At 39.1% G+C, this 23,305-nt stretch overlaps 1 protein-coding gene across 2 annotated transcripts in view; it reads left to right on the top strand.

Moving 5' to 3' along the window:
* The first annotated feature begins 4,307 nt into the window (after window positions 1–4,307).
* The window catches only part of palm.S (paralemmin S homeolog), a 59,053-nt gene continuing 40,055 nt past the window's right edge, over window positions 4,308–23,305 (top strand). Inside the window, exon 1 of one of the 2 annotated variants that reach the window (XM_018243621.2) lies at window positions 4,308–4,492. In XM_018243621.2, coding sequence (XP_018099110.1) covers window positions 4,488–4,492 — 5 coding nt within the window. In that variant the 5' untranslated portion in view covers window positions 4,308–4,487. The remainder of the gene's footprint in view (window positions 4,493–23,305) is intronic. The other variant, XM_018243620.2, reaches the window with a different exon arrangement.

The raw sequence follows: 23,305 nt of genomic DNA, 5'->3' as shown, positions 1-23,305 counted from the left end.
TTTATACTGGTCATGTTATAGGCCATTGAAGTACATGCTACTTGTTTGCCTTTGGGTTTCCTGTATGTTCAGTACCTACTGTATGCTTCTTCAGATCCTGTTTCCTGCATTCCACAAGGTAAGCATTATTTGTGTTGTAGTTAAAATGTGGAAGGCAACAGGCTGCCAAACTAAATCTCTGCATACCTCAAAACTCACCATGAGCTAGTTAAGAAAAGCAAGCTGAAGGTTTTGGAAGGGTCCTCACAGTCTCCTGAAATAAACATCATTAGAAATCTGTGGGTAGTGCATGGGTGTGAATATGGCGTCATGATGAACTACACCGTGACATTACACATTGTTTCCCCTTCAGTGTATTGGGTGGAAGGTACCAGAATTCTCCACTTATGCCTCATTCTTCTCTTTTATGTTATAGACCTTAAAGGGATACTGCAGCAGGAAAACTTGTTTTTTCCAAAGCACATCAGTTGAACGTGCTGCTTCAGCAGAATTCTGAACTGAAATCCATTTTTTAAAAGAACAAACTGATTTTTTTTTTATGTTTAATTTTGAAACCTGGCATGGGGCTAGACGTATTGTCAGTTTCCCAGGTGCCCTCAGGTCATGTGACTTGTGCTCTGATAAACGTCAGTCACTCTTTACTGCTACACTGCAAGTTGGAATGATGATTTTCAAAGCTCAGAATAAAGTACAATGCACTGAGATGGTTGCCACTATATCAATATTACAGCTAGAAAAATTATATTTGTTGGTTCAAGAATAAATTTTTAAATGGTAGAGTGAATTGTTTTGAATGTAATTTAGAAATAAAAAGTTAAACAAATATATTATATATATATATATATATATATATATATATTTATAAAATAGCCCAATAGCCATATACTTTTTTATACATATGTTCTTTTTTGTACATAAGTTACAATTTATAGCCCCTTATCACTTACATGTTGTTGGGTACAGAGACAAAACAACTTAAAATGTCAGTTATTTTGGATATCTGCACATTTTTTCCTTAACTTTCTACACATTTCTAAAAATAGACTCAAAAGTTGCATTGTACAGCATTCTAACTTCAATTAGGTATCATACAGTACATAAGATTATAGCGAGAGCCTACATTTATAGGGCACCCAATATATGCAGCTCCTAGAAACTACAAAACATACATTATAAATCATATTTTTGTTTTTGATAATTTGCCTTTAAAGTAACACGTTGTTATGTTAACCCCAAAAACCCAAAATGTCATATGGACAAAATTAGTAAGCTTGAGACCCGGAAGAATTCAAAATGGGAAAGTGTCTCTTTGTATTCAAAAGTAGTAACATCTTTAGTAAATGTGTGGTTTTCCATAAAATTTAAATTTACAATATATTTCTCTCCCACCATTTCTTTGGTGTGAAGACAAACAGGGTATCCAAACTTAAAAACCCCAGAATATGTAAGTGTATGCAAATCATGCAAACACAATACATTTCTTGGGGTAAATATTTTCATGTGCACAAAAAAACCAAACTGCAAATCACTGATACATCTGCTGATTGCAGCATTTTGTCTCACGTGATCTACAACAGAAAGGAAAAACATCACAAACATGAATGCCACTGGTTTTTTTAACTGATTGATGTCACATAAGTATGGTTTTCTAGGCTGAAATAGGGACACCTATCCTTGCACTTATCTTCTCAGTCATTATACTTTTTCAAATTGAAACTTATGTTTCAAATTATAACAATATGGAAAATCTACAGTTCTCCTTACTAAAGGAGGGGAAGGCAGGTAATGCTAATTTCTCTACAATTTTTTTTTAAAGAAATCAAATGGTAAAAAGTAGTTATTTGTGGTGTATTACTTGAAACCAATAAGTCTGGAGGTGGTGAACTACCCGTTTAACTACTGTATGTCTCAAATAAGCATGTGATAATCCCAAGGCTATATTTAATGATACTGAAGATAATAACAGATGACTCAAAGTTAATACAGTAGTAAGGAAATATATACAAGTATGGATTAATTAACCAGATCAAAAATTTTATATTGTTTTTTAACAATTTTTTAACAATTGTTAATTAACCCTCGAATTCGACCCTCAAAGTAAAATCCTACAAATTCGAATATCGAATTCGAAGGATTTACTGCAAATCCTACGATAGATCGACCGAAGGAAAAATGATTCAAAGGATTTTAATTGATCGATTAAAGGATTTTTCTTCGATCAAAGAAACCCAAGTTTTTTTTAAAGAGACAGTACTTCGACTATCGAATAGTCGAACGTTTTTTAGTTTGAATCGAAGTCGAAGGTCGTAGTAGCCTATTCGATGTTCAAAGCACCCAAAAAAACCCTTAGAAATTCTAAGTTCTAATAGTCGAACGGTTTTTACTTTGAATCGAAGTCGAAGGTCGTAGTAGCCTATTCAATGTTCAAAGCACCCAAAAAAAAAACCTCCTTCACTCGAGCTTAGTAAATGTGCCCCACGGTGTGCTTGGATCCCCACAATATTGGCCAGAAAAGCTATAACTCCTTGCACACAACCCCCACCATAGCCCTCCATAGCAAAAGTAACCTTTTTATATTAGCTATAGGGCAAAGTCTGGTAGAGGTTAGGGTTATGACCTTCCAAAAAAGGGGTGCTTTGCAATAGTGGTCCTCCAGAATCACCCTGCAAGGAGCAAGCATATATGAAAGTATAATATTTGAAACAGAAGAGAGACTGGAGACGACATATGGTAATGCAATGTGGTTTTTTGATTCTTACATCACAGACGTCTTTGAATGGTGCCCCAGGAGTGGCCGTACACAACATAGATTCAGATAAGGTGGACCTTTCTGATAAGGCTTACTTAGTTTTAACCTTTCCTTCTCCTTTAAAGAGAAAAAAGAACTTTCCAAACATAAAAGAAGCATTTAATTAATGCTTCTTTTGCTTCACAAACAATATATTCCAGTTCTCAAAAACTGTGTTTATTTAAAGGCTTATATGGTCAAAACACTACAGACAATCCCACAAACAGTGACGATTATTATAGCTTAGATGTATATGCTCAGTCAGTCCAGTCACACTGTTCCAATCTTTAAGGTGGCCATAGATGCACCGATAATAACGGACTAAACTAATTTTGTATGATATTTGATGCATGTATGGTGGGAGACGAGCCGACCGATATCGGCAGAAGACTGGAATATCAGACGGCTCGTCGATCAGACTTGCCAGAAAATTTTGTTAAAGGAACAGGAACACCAAAAAATTAAAGTGTTTTAAAGTAATAAAAATATCATGTAGTGTTGCCCTTCACTGGTAAAACTGATGTGTTTGCTTCAGAAACACTACTATAGTTCATATAAACATGCTGCTGAATAGCAATGGTGGAAATTGAAAAAAGGCTATATGGCACAGGTTAAATAGTGGATAACTGATAATATTATGTTCTACAGAGCTTATCTGCTATCTGCTGTGTAACTTGAACCTTTTTTCAAGTTAGTAGTGTTTCTGAAGCAAACACAGCAGTTTTACCAGTGCAGGGCAACACTGCATTTTATTTAAAACAATTTCACTTTTTGATGTTACTGTCCATTTAAAGGCATCCGAACATTGGCCATTGTTAGTGCTGAATCATCAGATACAGGTAGAATTCTGTTGTTTCTACCTGTATATCTGATGATTCAGCTCTACACGTGTCTATTGAAACAAATGATCTTTCTTGGAAAGATCTTTTCCAGGAAAGATGGTAATTGTAACTTCTATGGCCACCTTTAGCTGGTTAGATCTAGATTTAATTTAGATCTAGCTGGATTAGTTAGAACCAAAAAAGTGGATCTTTGCTCGGTTTAACTATTAATGTGGTGGTCCAAATAAACAGAGCTACTTATCTGGATCCAATTATGCGGATGACCAGTGCAGAGCTGTCTGCTGAGGATCACCTCAGTGGCTCATTGTCCATTGACATTTCCTCTCTAGAACAAAATTACACTAAGACCACCAGATACCAGATTAACCAGTTTAAAAAGACTCTAAATCCAAAGAGAGTCATCCTCCAAAAAAATTTGCAGGCAATTCTCTGCCTGAATTGGAGCACTTTAGGTGAGTTTACAGTAGTTTTGGTTTTTACACCCCGTTTAAAATTACACAGCATCAAAAAAATGTGTGCATGGGTATAAAGCTCATTTGAAATCTGTGGGCTAAAAAAAAGCTTGGGCCATTCTCAATATGCACTATGCTTTGTAAGCGGAAGGTGGCACTAGTGCTCGAGCTGCTGTGCGGCTGTTCTTCAGATGAACAGCAGAGACCGCTCTGTGCAAGTAAATATTGAGCAAATGGTATGATTGTAACGGTGACTCCCTCCTGTCACACTCCCTGGAAGGCTCTCATACACACATACATATATATATATATATATATATATTATATACACACATACACACACACAGGGCTAGACTGGGCTCTGCTGCATGCACATCACCCCGAGCTGTGTGAGGAGCCTGCGCCATGGAGTAAGTACCATACCATCTGATACGCTCTTTTCCATCCTCAAATCACTGCTCTTCTTTGCCCTGTGGTGTTTTCCTGCATCTCTTACCCATCTGTACCCTCATTCCTGTATTACCTACTCCCTCACTGTACCTGTTACTATTTTCTTTTCCTCTCCCCTGACTTAGCCTGTCATGATTTTACCCCAATACCCCTCCCTTTTCCATATCCCCATCCTGTGACTGAACTTAGGCTGCACCCAGTGTAACAGGCAAGCCGACTGCATAGTGTATCGTGCTCTCATTTTACACTCTCCTTCCCTGTGCACCCACTTATTTCCTCCCCACCCCAATATTTTCTCTTTGCATTTTCCTCTCACAAGTCTGCACTCCCATCTCTCTCTCAGTGAGCTTGCACCACCCCCCACTGTTTCCCTGCATTTTTTGCTGGGCAGTGTATCCTCAAATTCCTGTTCTTCCTGCAGTCTTATCTACTCCTAGTTCCTTCATTGCTGCTGCTGCCCAGTCACTCCCCCCCCCTCCGTATCTCTCCCCCATTTACTGCCCCTGCTTGTCTCTGCTTTCCTCTATCCATCTCCTGGTTGTCTCCATTTGCTGCTCTTGTAGTCCGCTATTTCTCCATGGATTTCCTTGTGTTTCCGTGTCATCTTATCAAAGGGTCAAGAGTCCTTACATCACAGATGTCCAACCTGTGGCCCTCTTATTTTTTACTGCTATACAACTCCCAAAATTCCCTGAGAGGATGGCTACAAATGGATACTGGAAGTTGCAGTTAAATAATGGATAGAGGATCACAGGTTGGGAATCCCGGTCCTTAGATCACTAAGCTGCCCCCACCTGTGTCCTTGCTATAGGATGTTTGTCATTGAAAGGAAATGTCCTTTGCATCTAGGTGTTTATGCTGTGGATGTATCTTGCACAGTGGCAAGGTGCTTCGTATTTCTCTACCCTTTTCCAAGATGGTTATTTGCCACTTGTTGGCATTGCTAGAGTAGTTTGTTGATAGCTAGATTCTGATGTCCATCAGTGCGGTGAATGAGCAGGTTTGTGTTTATGTATAGGAATGTGTGTGGGAGCCCCAGAATATCATTTGAAAGCACCACCTGCTCTGCTCGGTGGGGGATTGACTACGGATCTGAGGCCTGGTTACCAGGTGTCAGGGGCAATGGAGGAGGAAGCAATAACAGGGCAAGGAGAGGGGGAGGACAAGAGCCAAATGAAAACAGTAGTATTAGGAGAGACATTGGACTGCAGCAGGGAGAGGTGCAAATCACACTAGAACAGTCTAGAACAGCCAACAATCTCTGGGGATGGGGTTCATAAATAGTGTTCACAGAGATGAAAGAACTCTTTGTAGAATCACATGATATAACTGTAATCAGGGAAATCAACAGGGATAGGACATTTTGAAACTCATATTTCAGTTTAGCATTATAAACGGTGTTTGTTCATTTGCAGAGCTAATAGTATTATTCACTTTGCATGCTCCAATTAGGTGGGCTTCTAATAAATGACAGTCATGCAGCTCCAGGGCTTACTTATAGGAAAAGCAAATCCTGAGAATACTGGGGGGGGGGGGGCAGGAGGCATAGGACACACAGTGGGTCATATATCAATAACCATCTTATTTTTGTAAATTAAAATAATGCTTATTTGCAAAGTTCAGAGGTCCTCTAAAATAATTTTGCTGTGGGGCTCAGTTACTTCTGGTTAGGCCACTGGTACAGCTGCTTGCACACAATCTGTAAACCTTGACACATTTCTGAGGGTACCAGAACTGACCCACTACTCCGATTGTGCTAGATCTGTCTTAGTAGCAGATGCTTAGGTTTGGCTTGTTACTCCATACTCACATCCTGCCTGAGTCTTCCAGGGGAAGGGGGTGTGACTGTTATTTGTATTTGTTGCACATGTAATAGCATGTAGTTCCTTCTAGTTCTAGTGTTCCAGAACCTTTTAGCTTTTCTTTAGCAAAACATTGCACTTGTTTTCCATGTTAATATTTAGCAGGACATCAGTTTAGCAATCCACTAGAGATCTAAAAACAGCTGTTCTGTCCCAGTTATCCCCTGGCAGGTAGCTACTGATTCATTTTCCAAACATAGAATAAGGAAGAGGCCAAGACTTGATTTATTTCCCATTTTCTCCTTAAGCTTGTCTAGAAATAAAAATTTCGGCTGCAAGCTCCTTTCTGTCCCATTTCCACTGATCGGTGCCACTAGTAAAAGTTAATAGGCATGAAACATAGTTTGGGGGGAATATTATGTGCCAAGGAGCTTGCAATCTGAAATGGTATCTTAAGTATTGCAACCACAGAAATGGATGATTGCTTGCAACTACTGTTGGTTACTGTTGGTTTACTTTTTTTTGTCAGAGCAGTATGATTGTTTTCCTTTATATACATATATTTGTGTATGCTTATAAACATAGTACATATTATAGCAGCAGTGTAATTTATATCAGTGACGTAGCTACAGATCTTTGCATTTGGCAGAGGCAGCCTACTGTCTTGTTGGGTGGGAGCCAAAGGAGTAGGGTTAACCTTCAGTAATTTGACCCTCACACATCAATGGAATTCCATAGGAAATCCCTGGAGGTAGGGGGTCTCTGAGCAGGAAGAACCCCACATTAACAGGTCACATCTGGGAGCCAGATGGTACAATCAAAAGTTACCCCAGCGCCACTGCCAAATAAATTTACTGCAGGCAACCACAATCTTTGTGCGGTGTGCAGCAGGTGTGCAGGGTACTTGAATAATAAAGCCATTCCATTAGCCAAATATATGTTAATGCTCTCTCTGCTTTTATGAAGTAAGGGATCTCAAAAAAATGTTGCTCATAGGAAATAAATACAAATTATTACAACAATGCTTACAGTTTTTAATATGCAAGTGAAATTAAGATTTGGCAATTCACTGAACACTTTGCACACCATTACCTATTTTAAGGGAGATAAAAGGAGCCCCTAATTGCACTCATTGGTGGGTACCCTGCATACCACGCTATGAGCAGAACTAAATCAGCCGATATCCTGACTGAACCCGTGTGTCCATTTATAGATAATATCCTGCAGCAAATGAGCAGCAGCACTATTTACAACACTGCATGTTAGTGGTTTACAAATTAACACTTGTAATTATAATGTAGTGAGATATCTTAGCAGTTATTGTTTGGCGGATGACATATGAACAAAGCTGATCATTGGGTTGGTATTACTGAATAAAATTTCACCTTGGGAAGCCGACAATTATTGACATTTTGTTTCTACAATTCCCAATTGCATTTACTGAAGTCATATGAAGTCATTGACATGGGAGATTGTGGAGATGTCTATTAGGTCCATGATTTGCTAGACCTACTTAAAGTGCCTCCAAACATGTCCTCAGGGCGTTCATAAGCCCACATTGACATAATTAGATTCATATGTCACTAATTATTCATATAGCATAATTTTCATGAACAATTCCACCTGTGATGGCTGGTCTACCATGCATGCAAAAAAATAATACTTGCTATGTTTTAATTTTCCACTAGCAAATTTACACCAATGTCAGTTTTGGAGCCTAAAAACCATACATATATAGGCATCTAAAACTCATTTGATCATCCATGCATGATGCACCCAATGCAAAGAATTGGTTCTTTGGTGACCTGGCTCTGTACAACAAAAATGTGATTGCCTTTAGCTCCTGCTCACTGACTGCTAAACTTCAGGGTGTTTTGCTCTGTTCACTGCAGCTGACTTTACATGCATATCTTAAAGGTTGGGAACCACTGCTCTTATCTAACAATGCTGTTCATAATTCAGCTTGCTACATATTTTAGTGAAATGTTTGAGGCCCCTGCCTTCTGGATTTCCCACCTTTTGCCTAGCACTGTGGATTGGAATTGTAATTTTCACAGTGTTTCTAGGAAAGAACTGTTCCTTGTTATAAGCACAAAACGGAGTCCTTTATGTAATTCATTCTGCAGTCAAAGCTTTGAATGCCCCTCAGAGACCTGAATGGACTGTGTGGTGACCATATTCACTATTTTCTGTTAGTTTTAAGCTTACTACAACCTTGAAGTTTTATGGACAGTGCAAAACGTTATTTCTTTAGCATTATCCAACAGGCTTCTGCGTTAGTCACTTTATGGGGTTTATTTTTATAAGTGAGTTTTACTATCCCCTTGTGGAGATAGCTGTGTGCCTGCAGGCCCTGTGTACTTGTTCAGTTTTTTTCAGGAGATCATCTTACTTTAACGGGCCCAAAATACTTTGTTTATACATACTTGAGCTAAAAATTAACCGCAGAGAGTAAGGAAAATCTGATTTACATATAGACTGTAAATACCATTGACTTTCATACAGGAGAGCAGGAGATCTGTGCATGTTTGTATGGCCAACAGCTCCCACGTAGTCTGAGGTTTCTCATGTCACTGCTATTAACCTGGATGTGGCTGTTAAACACTATTCTGATCCTTTAGGCTTTATTGTAATGTAACGCTTTATTGAGTGCCACTGATCTGTGCATTTAACCCTACACAACCACTGTAGGGTTTATAATAATAAAAGTGCTCAGATAAGTACCTCTGCCTTCTTAATTCTACTTACTCTCTAAGTACCTTAGTGCCTCTTACTCAAGGGACATCTGACATTTTATTTCTAAACAGGACTAAGTAGGTTCCCATTCTCATTAAAAATACAGTAGAGGCCATCCCCCACTCACTTTAATTCAGACTATTTTGCCCCATCATTAAAATGGACCTTACCCTTGTAATCGGCTTCATGCCTCATCCCTGAACAGCACTCAGTCTGGGAACCCCAGCACTCAGACTACCCCCCCATCCTCTATGACTCCATATCCAGATCACTTATCTACCTCCTGCTTTTATCTCTGAGCCACTGGCAACTCAACACAAGTGCAGAAATCCTTCTCCATTATATTACAATTAATGAGTGTCTGTCTATTCTTACAACATCAACAGCATACATATACTTTGTGTATTTTTAGGAAATACATTTTCCATTATGATTATATATGTACATGCTTATATACATAAATACAGCCACTAATGTTCTCCCTAATGCAAACTATAAGAGTCCCTTGCCATATAAAGATGTGAAGCCTCAGATAGAGTCACTTTATTATGGACCTGGAAGCTAAAGTTTTACTATCCTCTTGTTTGGTGTGCCATAATACCGGAAGAACTACTTGTCAAAGAAAGAAGAATTTATTTACAGACTAGTCATCATGGGCACACATAGGCAGTAACAATTGTCTAAAAACCGCTGCCCAAATATGTATACATTCTCTTTTCTGCTCTGTGTTTGTTAAAGAGTCCAACTTTGTCCGTACTGAGGATGAATGCTGCACATCCCTTATGTTTTCTGCACAAAGTTAATGTATATATGCTTGTGTTATATTTATCTACTTGCAATATATAGTACAGTAAATGTAGAAACTATATATTATCATAAAATGGCTATATTACTCGAGTATTCTATTTCCAATTCAAAAAAATCTGTAAATGCCATATTTGTTTTACGTGTCTGCTTTGTATATGCTGGTCGCTTTCTCTTTTGCATCTTTCTGGTCCCTTGACACTTCCTCGTCCTGGTTTCCATGGTGATGTTGCCACGGTACCCGCCTCCCTGTGGTTGTCTACAATTAATCCCACACATCCCATCTCTCCCTTAGGGCCCCTCCAGGAGATGATGGGAGTATTTTATAGGTACTAGATTTAAAGAGGCAGGTGGAGCATTTTGAGGAAACTAGAGGAAAGAGCATTTAAAGGCATGTGGTCAGTCAGAAAGACGTGGAGAGGTAAAAGCCAGATTATTTACAGAGTTAGCATGGGAAACAGGTTAAAGGACTTCAGAAATAAAATATGCAGGTCAAATTGCATTGCAATGATGCCAAGGTTATAGAACTGTACTTATTATGAACTCATTGGCTAAGACTGATCTGTGTAAAAAATGGCAAAAAAAATAAACTGCTCACTTTTTTGTGTTTTTTTCTTAAACAATAGGCAAAAAGTATGTTCAGCTTATACACTACTGAACTCAGAAGTATGGTGCCCCTTGAACTGTTCTCGAGCAGACCACCTGTTAACTTCTGGCAATTGCTAAAATCAGTAACCGCATACCTACTTCTTGTTATCTGCTTCCCCTCTTTTCAATTCTCTCATTTCAACAACAAGTTAAATTTCTGTTTTAGCATAATGGATCTGCTTGCAAGGGCATCAGTTGCAATGCTTGATTATCCAAAGTACTGCATAGCACATTGTGGGCGCAGCCTGTGTGTAACCGGTATAACCAAAGATTCCTATATCGCTTTCTTTCTGTGTCTTTAATTTGATTTCATATCATAGGGCAGGACTAGTGTGGATTCTTATTTGAGGGTTGGTGCAGCAATCAGAAAATAGCAGCCCATTCAATTCCGGCTACTGAGTGAAAAGTACGTCATATCAAATAAACAAGGTTCCCTTTTGGGCACAATTCCCAATCCCAGCTGATTTACGATCCTCTTTCTCTATCAGCCACACCGCTGCCCCTTATGTCTCCAGCCCTGCATCACCTTTTGCTAGAAGGAAATTATAAAAATGTTTAACCTAACTGTTAGGTTGAAGGGGACCCTGATCAAATGTGAATCTCAGAAAGCTTGTACAGACTAAGCTTGGCAGACTACATGGAACAATCAGAGGTAGTATGATATGTTACAATCAGGTCCGGACTGAGAATTAAAATAGGCCCTGGCATTTCAGGTACACAGAGGCCCAAACAGCCCCCACCAGCCCACTAAATACTGACTTTCTATGGCACCTTAAAGCAGCCCTTCTGGCATTTGCCAGAACCCACAGATTGCCACTCCGGGCCTCGTTACAATGTTTAACATCTAAACCAGTGAATAGATGTAGTTTTACTGACTTGAGTCTGTAGCAGGAGTGTACCACTCCTCTTGGTCACCAAACCGGTTAATCCAATAAGAAATAGTGTGTTTTAACACCCACACAATGAGGTCTGCAGTGATTAGGGGTCACTGAGCAATTATTCACACCCCTTTTGCCACCTCCTCTTTTTTTGTAGTTCAGAAAAATAGAAGAGCATGTTTAATCAGTGTAGGCGGAGAAGTGTGGAACACAGGGAGAGAAGCCAACTGGTAGACAGATCTAGAAAAAGGATGCTTTAGCTTAAATACAGTATAGCTAGACCATTGTCCATGTACCTGCAAATACAATCATTAAAGAAAGGCACTCTCTGGTGACCTGGAAGCATGAAAGTGGCAATAAGCACTTAAATTTATAGCAATATGCTAGTCACTCCTGATATGGGACAAAATCAGTAAGGCAGATATTGCATTACTGGAACCGTATCAGTAATGTTCTTAAGAACCCAGTTACTGGAAGAGGAATTATCAGTGCAACAGGAGCTGAAATCACAAACAGATTAAAGAAGTGCAGTATGGGATAATGTAAAGTATGCGTCTTCAGGCATTATAGGAACATGGGGGTTATGTGATTGAAATGATTAAGAACAGAGAAGGCGTGCGTTTAAGAGTGCATATTTATTATTTAGGTTGCCATATGAATATTGAAAAAGTGTGACAGAGACATATTTCTTATGCATTTCATTACATATATCAATATGAGCATGACCGCACAGAAATGTCTCTGCTTTACATACAGGTTCCCCCTTCTATCGTCGGCTTTCTCTGACCTTTTATTGTAATGGAAGGGTGGGGTGTCTCCTTCCCTTGTTATTGAAGGATGAGCTCATATATCCCGCACCCTTACCCCTGGGACAGCCAGCTGTGATTGGCAGCTTCCTCCATCAATTAGAACATGGGACTGTTAGATCACCTCTATGCAGGTCACTTGTCCCAAGGCATGATGAAAAATGTATTTCTCAATAATACAGCTCCTGTGTGTAAAGGATGTGCTTATGTTTGTGTGTACAGTATTAATTCAGCATGAGAGACCATGTTCACCCAAGAGTGAGTGCATTTGTGCTAGCCACAGTCAGTCATGTGCTTGTTTCCATGAAAATTCCTGTGTTCGTTTTCTGTGTCCTCTAGGTCAAAAGCTGCTGCTGATCATAAACAAGTATGTGTCTGAAAATGCAGGGGCTTTACTAGAAGTGACACGAAACAGTGCTTGGAATAAATTATTTAATCCATAGCTCATGCAATTATGTTTAAGTATATAAAAGAAGTAATTCATTTGCTGAACTTTTTTCCCCATTACTTAAAGGATCATTGTTTAAAAAAACACTAACTTGAATTGTACTTTCCTGGGGTTTTTTTTTAGATTTTTTTCTGTTAATATCTGATACAATATTTGGTTAAGAATACCCTTATAATAAATTGGAAGTATAACATGCATTAGTAAAGGTTGCTTTTCATATAATATACAGATAAATGAAAGTGGTTTTAAATTCAGATGGCGGCAATGAAATAGTGAGGAAATGCAACTGCACTTGCGAAATTAATGAGCCTTGTCGATTAAATCCATAGCATTCGGGCCCTCGCACATGGGCTTTCTGGGCCGTGCTCTCCTGCATTCTGTTTACATGCAACATGCTGCATTCCACTTGCATTCGGCACTTACATGCGTTATTGTGAGGACAGCACCATAGGTAAAAATTTAGTGTGTCTGGGCCTGCAGCCCAGAATAGCCATGTGTAAGGGCCCTTAGAGCGATAATGATCCAGTCCATATTAAACTTTACAGCAAACATGGTAACATGGAATGGAACTGAGAATGCTACTAGTGGCTAATTACCTGCCAGAATTCTATATGCTGCCCTCAGTTCAATTCATGTGCAGAATGGCTTGGTGCATGCACAAAACATCTCCGTACATATGTGCTGTGTTACTTCTAAATTTGTACTGGAAGTTGGCTGGAAGAGATGAGACCATGAGACCATGAGACCATTGAAAAAGTGTGACAGAGACAGCTGTATTTCTTATGCATTTCATTACATATATCAATATGAGCATGACCGCACAGAAATGTCTCTGCTTTACATACAGGTTCCCCCTTCTATACAGGTTCCCCCTTCTATATATGATATACAACATATGCATTTGCATTTCTTCTGTTTCTCCAGAACCTACATGAAGTTGTTTTTTTTTTTTACTCCCCACCTTCTGATCAAATCCAACAGTTCATATAGCACAGCCAGTACATTACATAACTCTTTTTCTATAAATGCAAAAATCTGTGAATATTATTGGTATTGTGTAGATTTTGCTGTTAGGCTCAGGTATGAAATTTTAAAAAACAAATAACCGATAATATTTATAATTTGCAGGTTCAAAATATTTTAAATATTTAATATTCTTCCAAGTCAAGGCTATTATTATAATCTGATTGTGGACCCAGGGGATATCCAACTAATATTTGTCTGTTGTTTAGTTCTGACTCTTGAAACAGTGTAGCAGAAGTCAACACTGCTTTAGAAGTCTGTGTGTATGCACAAATATACTGAACAAATCAAATAGTATCATAACAGGTATAGAACACTGATCCAAATAACTTGGCCTGTTTACATCCTAATACAAAATAGGGGGATTGTGGGTGCACTCCAAGGCTAAGTTAAAATGTGTTTAAATGCAATGGAAGTGCTATTAATTTGGCCAATTAATCATTGCACATTCCCTGCTCCCCTGTCTCATAAGTAATTCAGTCTATATGCAAGTGCATGTGTTTACAAAAACAATTACAAAGTTATGATCATAAAGTTGATAAGCCTCCATACCACGTCAAGGTAAACCCCGTACAGTGATCCCTAACTTGTTTACCTTCGTTCATAGTATAAAAAGGCTTGTACCTCTGCATAGTAGCATTACTTGGGATGTGTATCCTGAACCTTGGCTCCCTTTTGAGCAAATTATTCCTTTCAAGTATCTTTAAAATCTTTTATAAAAATCCACAGCATACTCTTCTCTAAAGCCATTTTCCTGGCCTAGTAGGAAACAACATATTGTCTAATTCCTTTCCCATCTGCAGGGCTTTCCACTCATCTGTCCCATCTTAAGTCACATCTGTGATGTCCATCCTGTCACAGCATGCTGTCTTTGTTTTACACAGAGTGGCTCTCCAGCCCTCATAATTTAAGGGACTGTGTCATCTTTAGCCATTACCACTACTGGACTTTACTCAGAATAGATACTGTATCTCAAGCACCACTGTATATACAATCTCAAAGAATATTTTTTTATCAATAAGGAGTTATAAAAATTGAGCCCATATTTTTAACTAGCCCCCTTCATACCTCCCAACATTTGCAAAATGTAAAGAGGGAAAAAAACACTAGCCACTTAGTGTGGCTGAATTTTTTGACCATGCCCATTTTATGGCCACACCCCCTAATTACTACGTCCATTTTACAAAATTTGCAGGTTATGAAAGTCTGAACACATTTCTGGGATGGTTTTATGCATTATAACAGTTTTGCTAATGAAGCTGAAATTGCCCTTTAGGGTAAGGCTACACGCTAAGATTCAGGGAGATCTAGTCGCCCGATGACAAAGCGCCTCTTCTTCAGGCGACTAATCTTCGTGAAAAGCCATCCCATCGGCTAGAATCTAAACCGCTGGCGGGATGGCACTCGGAGCACTTCATTTTCCAAAGTCGTTCGAAGTTGCCTCACAAGGATTGTAGCCAGCGGGAAAGCTTTTCGGGAAACTTAATCACCCGAAGAAGAGGCGATTTGTCGCCGGGTGACTAAATCTCGCCGAACATTAGCGTGTGTCTCTGCCCTTAAGCTGTGACTCTCAGTTGCCCAAATAGACTTGCTTATCTTAAATTTTAACAATAGTATCTTTGCTTATCTTAAATTGTTACAAATGTATCTAAGAGCAGGTGTTTAGTGTTCTGGGCTCTCTGCCAAAAAGCCTCTTATTTTAATTAAGTTTCAGAAACCTTGTATCTTTTTCTGGCATCAGTGCAGGAGATCAAAGAGAAACTCGGGACATTTCAGTAAGAAACCCGGGACTGCAGGCTTAGCTGTCAAAATTGGGACTATGCCGGGGAAAATGGGACAGTTGGGAGGTATGCCTCTTATGTATTTCAGGTATCATCTTAAAAGCTTAGGCCTGTTCCACACTTTGCCTGTGGCAATGCACTCACAGCGTTTCAATTTCCGAAGTCGCCAAAAGTTGCCTCACAAGGAAACTTAGAGCGACTTCAGAAATCGAAGTGCCGCGAGTGCATTGCTGAAGTCAATTTTTCATTTTAGCAGGTGGAATGCGTGGGAAGGCAGTTCGGGGAGATTGTCGTCCCGAAGAAGAGGCGATTAGTCACCAGGCGACTAAATCTCCCCGAATCTGCCCGTCTGCTAAAGCCCTTAAGAATAAAAAGCAACTGTCAAGAGTTCTGAAATACAGTAGAGTAGGGAAGGAGCAGAGATTAATGAAGTCTCTGTACCCAGTACCTTTACCAAGATAGGTTTTTTGACAGGGTCAGGATTATACTTCACAGTTTATGCAAGGGTGATCGCGGATCATCTACTTTTAAGCACTTCATGACCAATCTTATGCCAATTAACTGACATATTTCTGCATCTTCAGCACTAATAGGACTTAGAAAAAGGGGAAACCTCCCTTCCAAGGGAAAGCTTTTAAAGCTATTTAAATGTTAGTGTTGGATTTTAACCACTTAATTACTGTGTTATCACAGAAATACCATACCTATTTTTTTAAATTAACATTTGCATAATGCAAAAAGTAATAGAAAAAAATCAAATATCTGTTATATGTATATACAGTATGTTCGGCACTTTTAAATATCTGTTATTTTTCTTACCTATTAATTATTAATTATTATGTGTATCAAGCCATGGGTAGATTCAGATCCCTAGCCTATCACCGAATTCAGTCACAGTCACATACACATTTTTGGTTGGAAAAGCATGCACATGATTCATTAAAGGAATATGATCATAATTTATTACCTGTCTTTTAACCCCAAGAATATTTTTATACAGTACTTTAGAGGCTTACCTTAAAAATGTCACTGCTGTAATCTTGCCAAACCAATTTTTTGAGGTCTCACTTGGACTTGACACATGGGCGGGTATGTACTATTTCTAGTGCTTCAATAGGTTGTGTTTATTATCTGCTGCCTCTACAGTTCCTTGCTGGGTGCCAGTATGTGAAAGAACTGATAGAACAAGAGGCTCAATTCTAGAACCCCTTTTTCCGGTCAGCTCACTACCAAGTTAAAACAGATGTTGGTAGCTAGGGATCACAAGTTTACTCCATGTGTCTCAGCAGATATGTCCTTTCCCCAAATAAAAAGAACAGAGTAATCACAAGGAGTAGGAAGCTTCATTCCTCTGGGAATAGGGATGGGAATACTTATATACACATATTACTATATAACTGAGCTGGTGAATTGGTACACAAATGGTTCCCTGACATTTTTTTCTTATGACTGCCAATGTATATGTCTGGTAATCAATGGATACAAAAGCTCACCATTGGTATTCCGGGAATGGAGCCTGACAAGATGGTTATTGATTGGAGCAGAGATGTTGTGTGTTCCAGTCAATAAGAGGTTGTCGATCCGTACAGCCATCATATCAGTCTCGGTGTGCTTTACTTACACTTACTCTTACCAGGGCAAGCTTTCAGGTTCCTTTTTAAATCAGATTTACAGTGAAACTATAGTGGTTTTGATGTATATATAAATGAAAAAGAAATGTATGTATGAATAAACTGAGGTACAATAAGCAGCGACATACAAAAGACATACAGCAGCATTTTAATAACCAGCTGTGAATTCTGAAAACTGGTACAGTATTGCACAGTGATTCTTGCAAGCAAGCTTGGTAAAATTGAATGACATTGTTCACACTGAACATAGAATGTATTAATGTTATAATAGATGTATGCTGCATGCCTGCACCTTTTTTTTTAAATTTTGTGGCAAATCAAAGTATTACTGATCAGACCCAGTTTAGTGACCTGCACCCTCTGTCTTTAGCTTACATTGAAGTAGGGATTTGGTTGGCATTGCAAAACACGTGAATTGTTATTTTTATATGGATTTGCCTCAGGGCTATTATTTTCCCTGAGCTAATTGAGTAGGATTTGTGCTAACCATACTTTTTTGGTTATTCTTCTTTCACTTTTAACTCCTGTCCAACTTCCTGGTTTTGCCAAGTCACTGTTTGAGGAGGAGTAGCAACAAAACTGTTCCTTATGTGAAGAAAAAGTCATGATTAGGCAGGTGGCCACGTGGTTATTTCAATTCATGCTGCTATAGTATGTTTTGATACTTTGTTATTGGTGGAAGAGGTGAGAAAGAACACAGTTTTTCCATCACCCTAAAATAGATTACCTTGTTTACAGGGGGAGAGCAGGGTTGTTCAGCAAAAATAAACCACTTTTTAAATAGTGCTTTATAATATTCCGGAAATTGTAGACTTTGTAATTTTTTTAAGAAAACGAGATTTTGTTCAACACAAGTATCATTTATTGTGTTCATTAACCCCCCTCCCAATAAGAAAACTCCCTACCTACTACCCTAGGTAGTTCCCCCTCTCTGCTCCCCCCACATAGTTAGTTACACCTGAAATTGCAAGTGGGTTGCATATGCTCAAACTCCTTGCTTTCTTTTTAAAACAAGGTGAAGCAATTTAAACTGACTTAAAGTGGACCTGTCACCCAGACACAAAAATCTGTATAATAAAAGTCCTTTTCAAATTAAACATGAAATCCAATTTCTATTTTTTATTAAAGCATTCATAGCTGATGTAAGATCATTTAAAAATCTCAGCTGTCAATCAAATATTGTCTGCCACTCCTCTATGCCCGTGGCATAGAGGCGGGGCAGACAATTACTTTCACTTTCCATTCAGCACTTCTTAGCTGTCACTGCTCTCTACATATTCCCCTGTTCTCTTTACCATTTAATTGTGTAGCCAGGGCATGAGGATGGACATCGGGTCCCCCATTCCGGTGCACAAACAATATTCTGAGATGATACAAGACTTGTCTTAATAACAGTGTCCACAAAATGGCACCTGCCTGCTTGCTATAATTATGAATTCCCAGACTAAAGGAAACAAGATTCAAATAATTTATATAGTGTAATTAAAGTTCATTTTGCTTGACTAATGTGATAAAATAGGATTTTGAATCATTTTTGTTGGGTGACGGGTCCCCTTTAATAATATAACCGCTCACCCTATTACTGGGTGGGTCCAGGTGCAAATGCCCTGGACCTTTCGCTTAAACAATTGCTTTCACAGGCATTCATGTTCAGGTTACTCACCGCCCAAAGTCCCTGGTCCGGGTGCGACGCCCCTGCACACCTGAAATTGCCCCTAAGAGTTTGCTCACATAGTGGTGCAGAGTAAGCGCAGCAGAGCTCATGGGCACCACCTTCTGGATCTCCCGTATTCTTCTGTAAGTGAGTGCCGTATCAGCGCATGCACAGATGGAACAGTGTTCTGGTTCGTTGCAACTGCGCATACGCCGGAAATTGCCGAAGGGAAGGAAGAGGACCAGAAGAAGACCAGAGAGAGAAAATGACGCCCATAAGTTCAGCTGCGCTTACTCTGCACTGATATTAATAGGACTACATGAACGATTCCGGTGCGATCCGACGCGCTGAGACAAAAATAAGGTAAGAGATAGAATTGTCGCATGGTGTCACAGCGTTAATCCGACGCCACACGTCTGTCGGATGCAGACGCAGCGACAGTTGTGTTGCATCGGATCAACGCCGCGACACCATGCGACAATTCTATCTCTTACCTTATTTATTATCTCCTACCTGTGTTTTGTCGCAGAGCATCGAATCGCGCCGGAATCTTTCATGTAGTCATACCCTTAGGGCCAATTTCAGGGATAACTAACTATGCGGCGGGGGGGGAGGCAGGGAGGGAGTGACTACCTTGGGGAATAGGTAGGGGTTTTTTCTTTTTGGGGGATTATTTCTCCTTTACAAGGAACAGTAACACCAACAAATGAAAGTGTATTTATTTAATTAAAATACAGTATAATGCACTGTTGTGCTGCACTGGTAAAGCTTTTTTGTTTGCTTCAGCAATTCTACTTTAGATTATATAAACAAACTGCTGGATAGCCATGGGGGCAGCCATTCAAAGCTGAAAAAGGAGAAAAGGCACCGGTTACACAGCTGATAACAGATAAGCCATATAGTATACAATGAGATTCTACATAGCTTATCTGTTATCTACCATTTGTTTTGTGCTTGAATGGCTGCTCCCCTGGCTACAAAACGGCTTGTTTATATGAACTATAAAAGTATTTCTAAAAGCAAACACCCCAGTTTTACCAGTGCAGGCCAACACTATATTATTTTTCAATCCTTAAAAACACTTTAATTTTTTGTTTTTACTGTTCCTTTAATCAAAACTAAATGTAAAGTTTAAAAAGTAACAAAGTAATTTGTGGTTTACTGTTTGAAAACAAAACATTTTGAAAAGTAACATAGTTAGGTTAAAAAAAGACACACGTCCATCGAGTTCAACCTTTTAACTTTTTTTTAACTTGCCTAACTGCTAGTTGATCCAGAGGAAGACAAAAAAACCCATCTGAAGCCTCTCCAATTTGCCTCAGAGGGGGAAAAAATTTCTTCCTGACTTCAAATTGGACTAGTCCCAGGATCAACTTGTACTATGAGCTATCTTCCATAACCCTGTATTCCTTCACTTGCTAAAAAGCCATCCAGTCCCTTTTTAAAGCTATATAATGTATCAGCCAGTACAACTGATTCCAACATCTTCACAGCGGGACAGTCCCTCTTTTGACAGCTCAACCCGCAGTCACAAGTTTGTACTGGAAAATCCAAATTTTCTCTGCACTGAACAGCAAAAAAAAGATACAATGTACAAACCTAATTTGCTTTTGGCAGAGAACCCAGAACAGCCTCGAGGTTCAGATAAGATACTTTGTAATAATTTTGAAATAAGCAAATAAGTAATTGTAACAATATAAGATAACTGCTCCCTTGGGAGAAGTTAGACTCACAGCTTAAAGGCCAATTCACCTTTGTTAGCAAAACTTTCATAACCAGCCAAATTTTGTAAAATGAACATGGTAATTAGAGGGGTGGTCAAAAAATGGGCGTGGTTAAAAATTTGCCGTTACACGCTGCAAATTTTTTGTCCCTCTTTTTATTTCCGAAATGTTGGGAGGTATGCAGTCCCTCTATGTTTAGCCACAGTTCCCCTTGAGCCTTTTTACATTCCTTATTTATATTTGCAGCTGCTGCACTCCTGAAGATAAAGGCTAATATGTAGGCAGTTTCTGTGTATTTGTGTCTAAGTGAAAGGATGAAATCAATAGTAAATTAATGCACATGAATAGACAATTTCCAGTTCAAATGAGGATAAACAAACAGATGCCTCAGCTTCACCCCGTAGTAACTGAATGTCTGAACTAACAACTCACACCAGATCTGCCCTGAATCATCAGTATGCTTAACAGATAAGCTCTGGAGTATATAATCGAATTCTTCAGAATTTATCAGTTATCTACTGTGTATTATGTTCTTGAATGGCTGCCCCCATGGCTACACAGCAGCTTGTTTATATATACTATAGTTGGGTTTCTGAAGCAAACCCTCAATTTTTACTAGTGCTGAGTGCAGAGATCTCCTGCATACCTAGACGCCAGTATCCAGTGCAAACTTAGGGTAAGGCCAGACGAGGAGATTCGGGGAGATTTTGTCGCCTGGCGATTTATCGCCACGTCTTTTGCGCGACTATCTCCCGAACTGCCTCAGCGTTTTTTCCCCATAGGCTACAGCGCAAAATCGCCTGCGCTAATATGCACACGCGACGATTCGTTTTCAATAGTCGGCCGAAATTGCCTCACATGAGCTAAAGAAAGATTGTGGGGGGGGAGGGCGGCATCACAGGAGCTGCCTCAGCATGGCGTAGGGGCCTGAATCACCCCTTTAAAAGTATCATATCTCTGCTAACAAAATATTATACGTCAACAACTATACAGTGTAATAATCTGTTTGGGGCACAATATAGCTCCTGATACCAACAGGTGGGGACCTTTACCACCTTAAGCACCCTACAAACTAAAATGGTATTCAATAATTTAAAATAATTGTATTGGTATCAAGACCTCATGCAGTTTTACAATCTATTAAAAATTGGCTGGCCGGCCGGCCGGCCTACTTCAACTTCAACAATTAAAAACAAATAAATAATTAACTGTTATTAATTTCAATTCATTTTGGCGGAATTCATACACCTTCAACTTTAATTCATTCTAAATTTGCTAAAAATTCATCAATGGAGGTTGTTTGTTTGATAATTTGTATTTATAAATTTCACAATCCGTTAGTGTGTGTTGCTGTATATTCAATGAAAATGTCCCCTGCCAATTCTGTTTAAGTTTTACGTTGTGCAGGCTGTTTAACATAAAAGTGCTCAATTCGCTTATCATTAACCAGAGGATTAATTCAGCTAGTTCAGGAAGAATAATACCTTGTGGGAGTCCATTCTATAATGTCCACCTGCACCAGCGTCTCACATGGGGCGCCCCCTATAGCTATATCTGCGCCAGAAAAAATTTTGATTATTTTTTAGCGAATATAGAATGAATTGAAGTTGAAGGTTTATGAATTCCGCCAAAATTAATTTAATTAAATCCCCAGTCCCCACTGCCCCAGACTGAAAAAGAAGATACGATAGAAGCAATAAATGTTGGATTCAGATGGTTGGAATACTAATTTTGCTGACTTGGCTTCTGGCTGCTGATAGAAATGTGATAGTTAGTACATCAATAGGATACTTTGCTATTTTATGATAGGGTAATGGCACATTGTATGCACTAGTCACCCACACTTAGGGGCCCATTCACTAAGTTCGAGTGAAGGAATAGAATAATCAAAGTATTTTTTTGGCTACTTCGACCATCGAATGGGCTACTTCGACCTTCGACTACGACTTCGAATCGAACGATTCGAACTAAAAATCGTTCGACTATTCGACCATTTGATAGTCGAAGTACTGTCTCTTTAAGAAAAAACTTCGACCCCCTAGTTCGCCACCTAAAAGCTACCGAAGTCAATGTTAGCCTATGGGGAAGGTCCCCATAGGCTTTCCAAGTTTTTTCTGATCGAAGGATAATCCTTCGAATAGTTCGAACGTTTATTCCTTCGATCGAACGAATTGCGCAAAATCCTTCAACTTCGATATTCGAAGTCGAAGGATTTTAAATCGCCAGTCGGATATCGAGGGTTAATTAACCCTCGATATTCGACCCTTAATACATCTGCCCCCTAATCTCTTTCAGCAAAGGTGACAAAACATCTGAAAATACCATTGCATTGGTGTCAGTGTGACAGCTTCAAGTAAAATATTTCAATTGTGTAACCACTAATAAATGCAAAAGAATGCAATTTCCGATGGTTTCACGATTAAAATGTTTTATCAAATGAAAAGGTCTTTTTGGAGGCTTTGTCACCTATGCTGGAGGAGATTAAGGGGTCTATTTATCTTGCTCTGTAAAATATGGAGTAAAACGTTACAGTGATGTAGCAGTGATTTTTCTAGCTGTTGAAATGTAATTGCTGAATGGATGCTATGGTCAACACCACCAGTAATGTTTTACTCCACTTTTTACACAGCATGGTAAATATTAAATAGGCCCCTAAGTGTGGGTGAACTGGAACAATTGGTCAGCACTCAAACCGCAAATTTATCAAGCAGGTGCACGTATGAGGTTGTCCACTCCAACCGGATAAGCGATGCAAGACAGAATCACAGCACCATGCAAATCGTATATAATCTTAAAAAGCCTTTATTGGATTTTTCTGGCTTGGATCTCAAACGAACA

This window comes from Xenopus laevis, chromosome 1S, assembly GCF_017654675.1.
Source record: "Xenopus laevis strain J_2021 chromosome 1S, Xenopus_laevis_v10.1, whole genome shotgun sequence".
Taxonomy (NCBI): Eukaryota; Metazoa; Chordata; class Amphibia; order Anura; family Pipidae; genus Xenopus; species Xenopus laevis.
The sequence above is the reverse complement of the archived record's forward strand: the minus strand, read 5'-3'. Positions and strand labels throughout refer to the sequence as shown.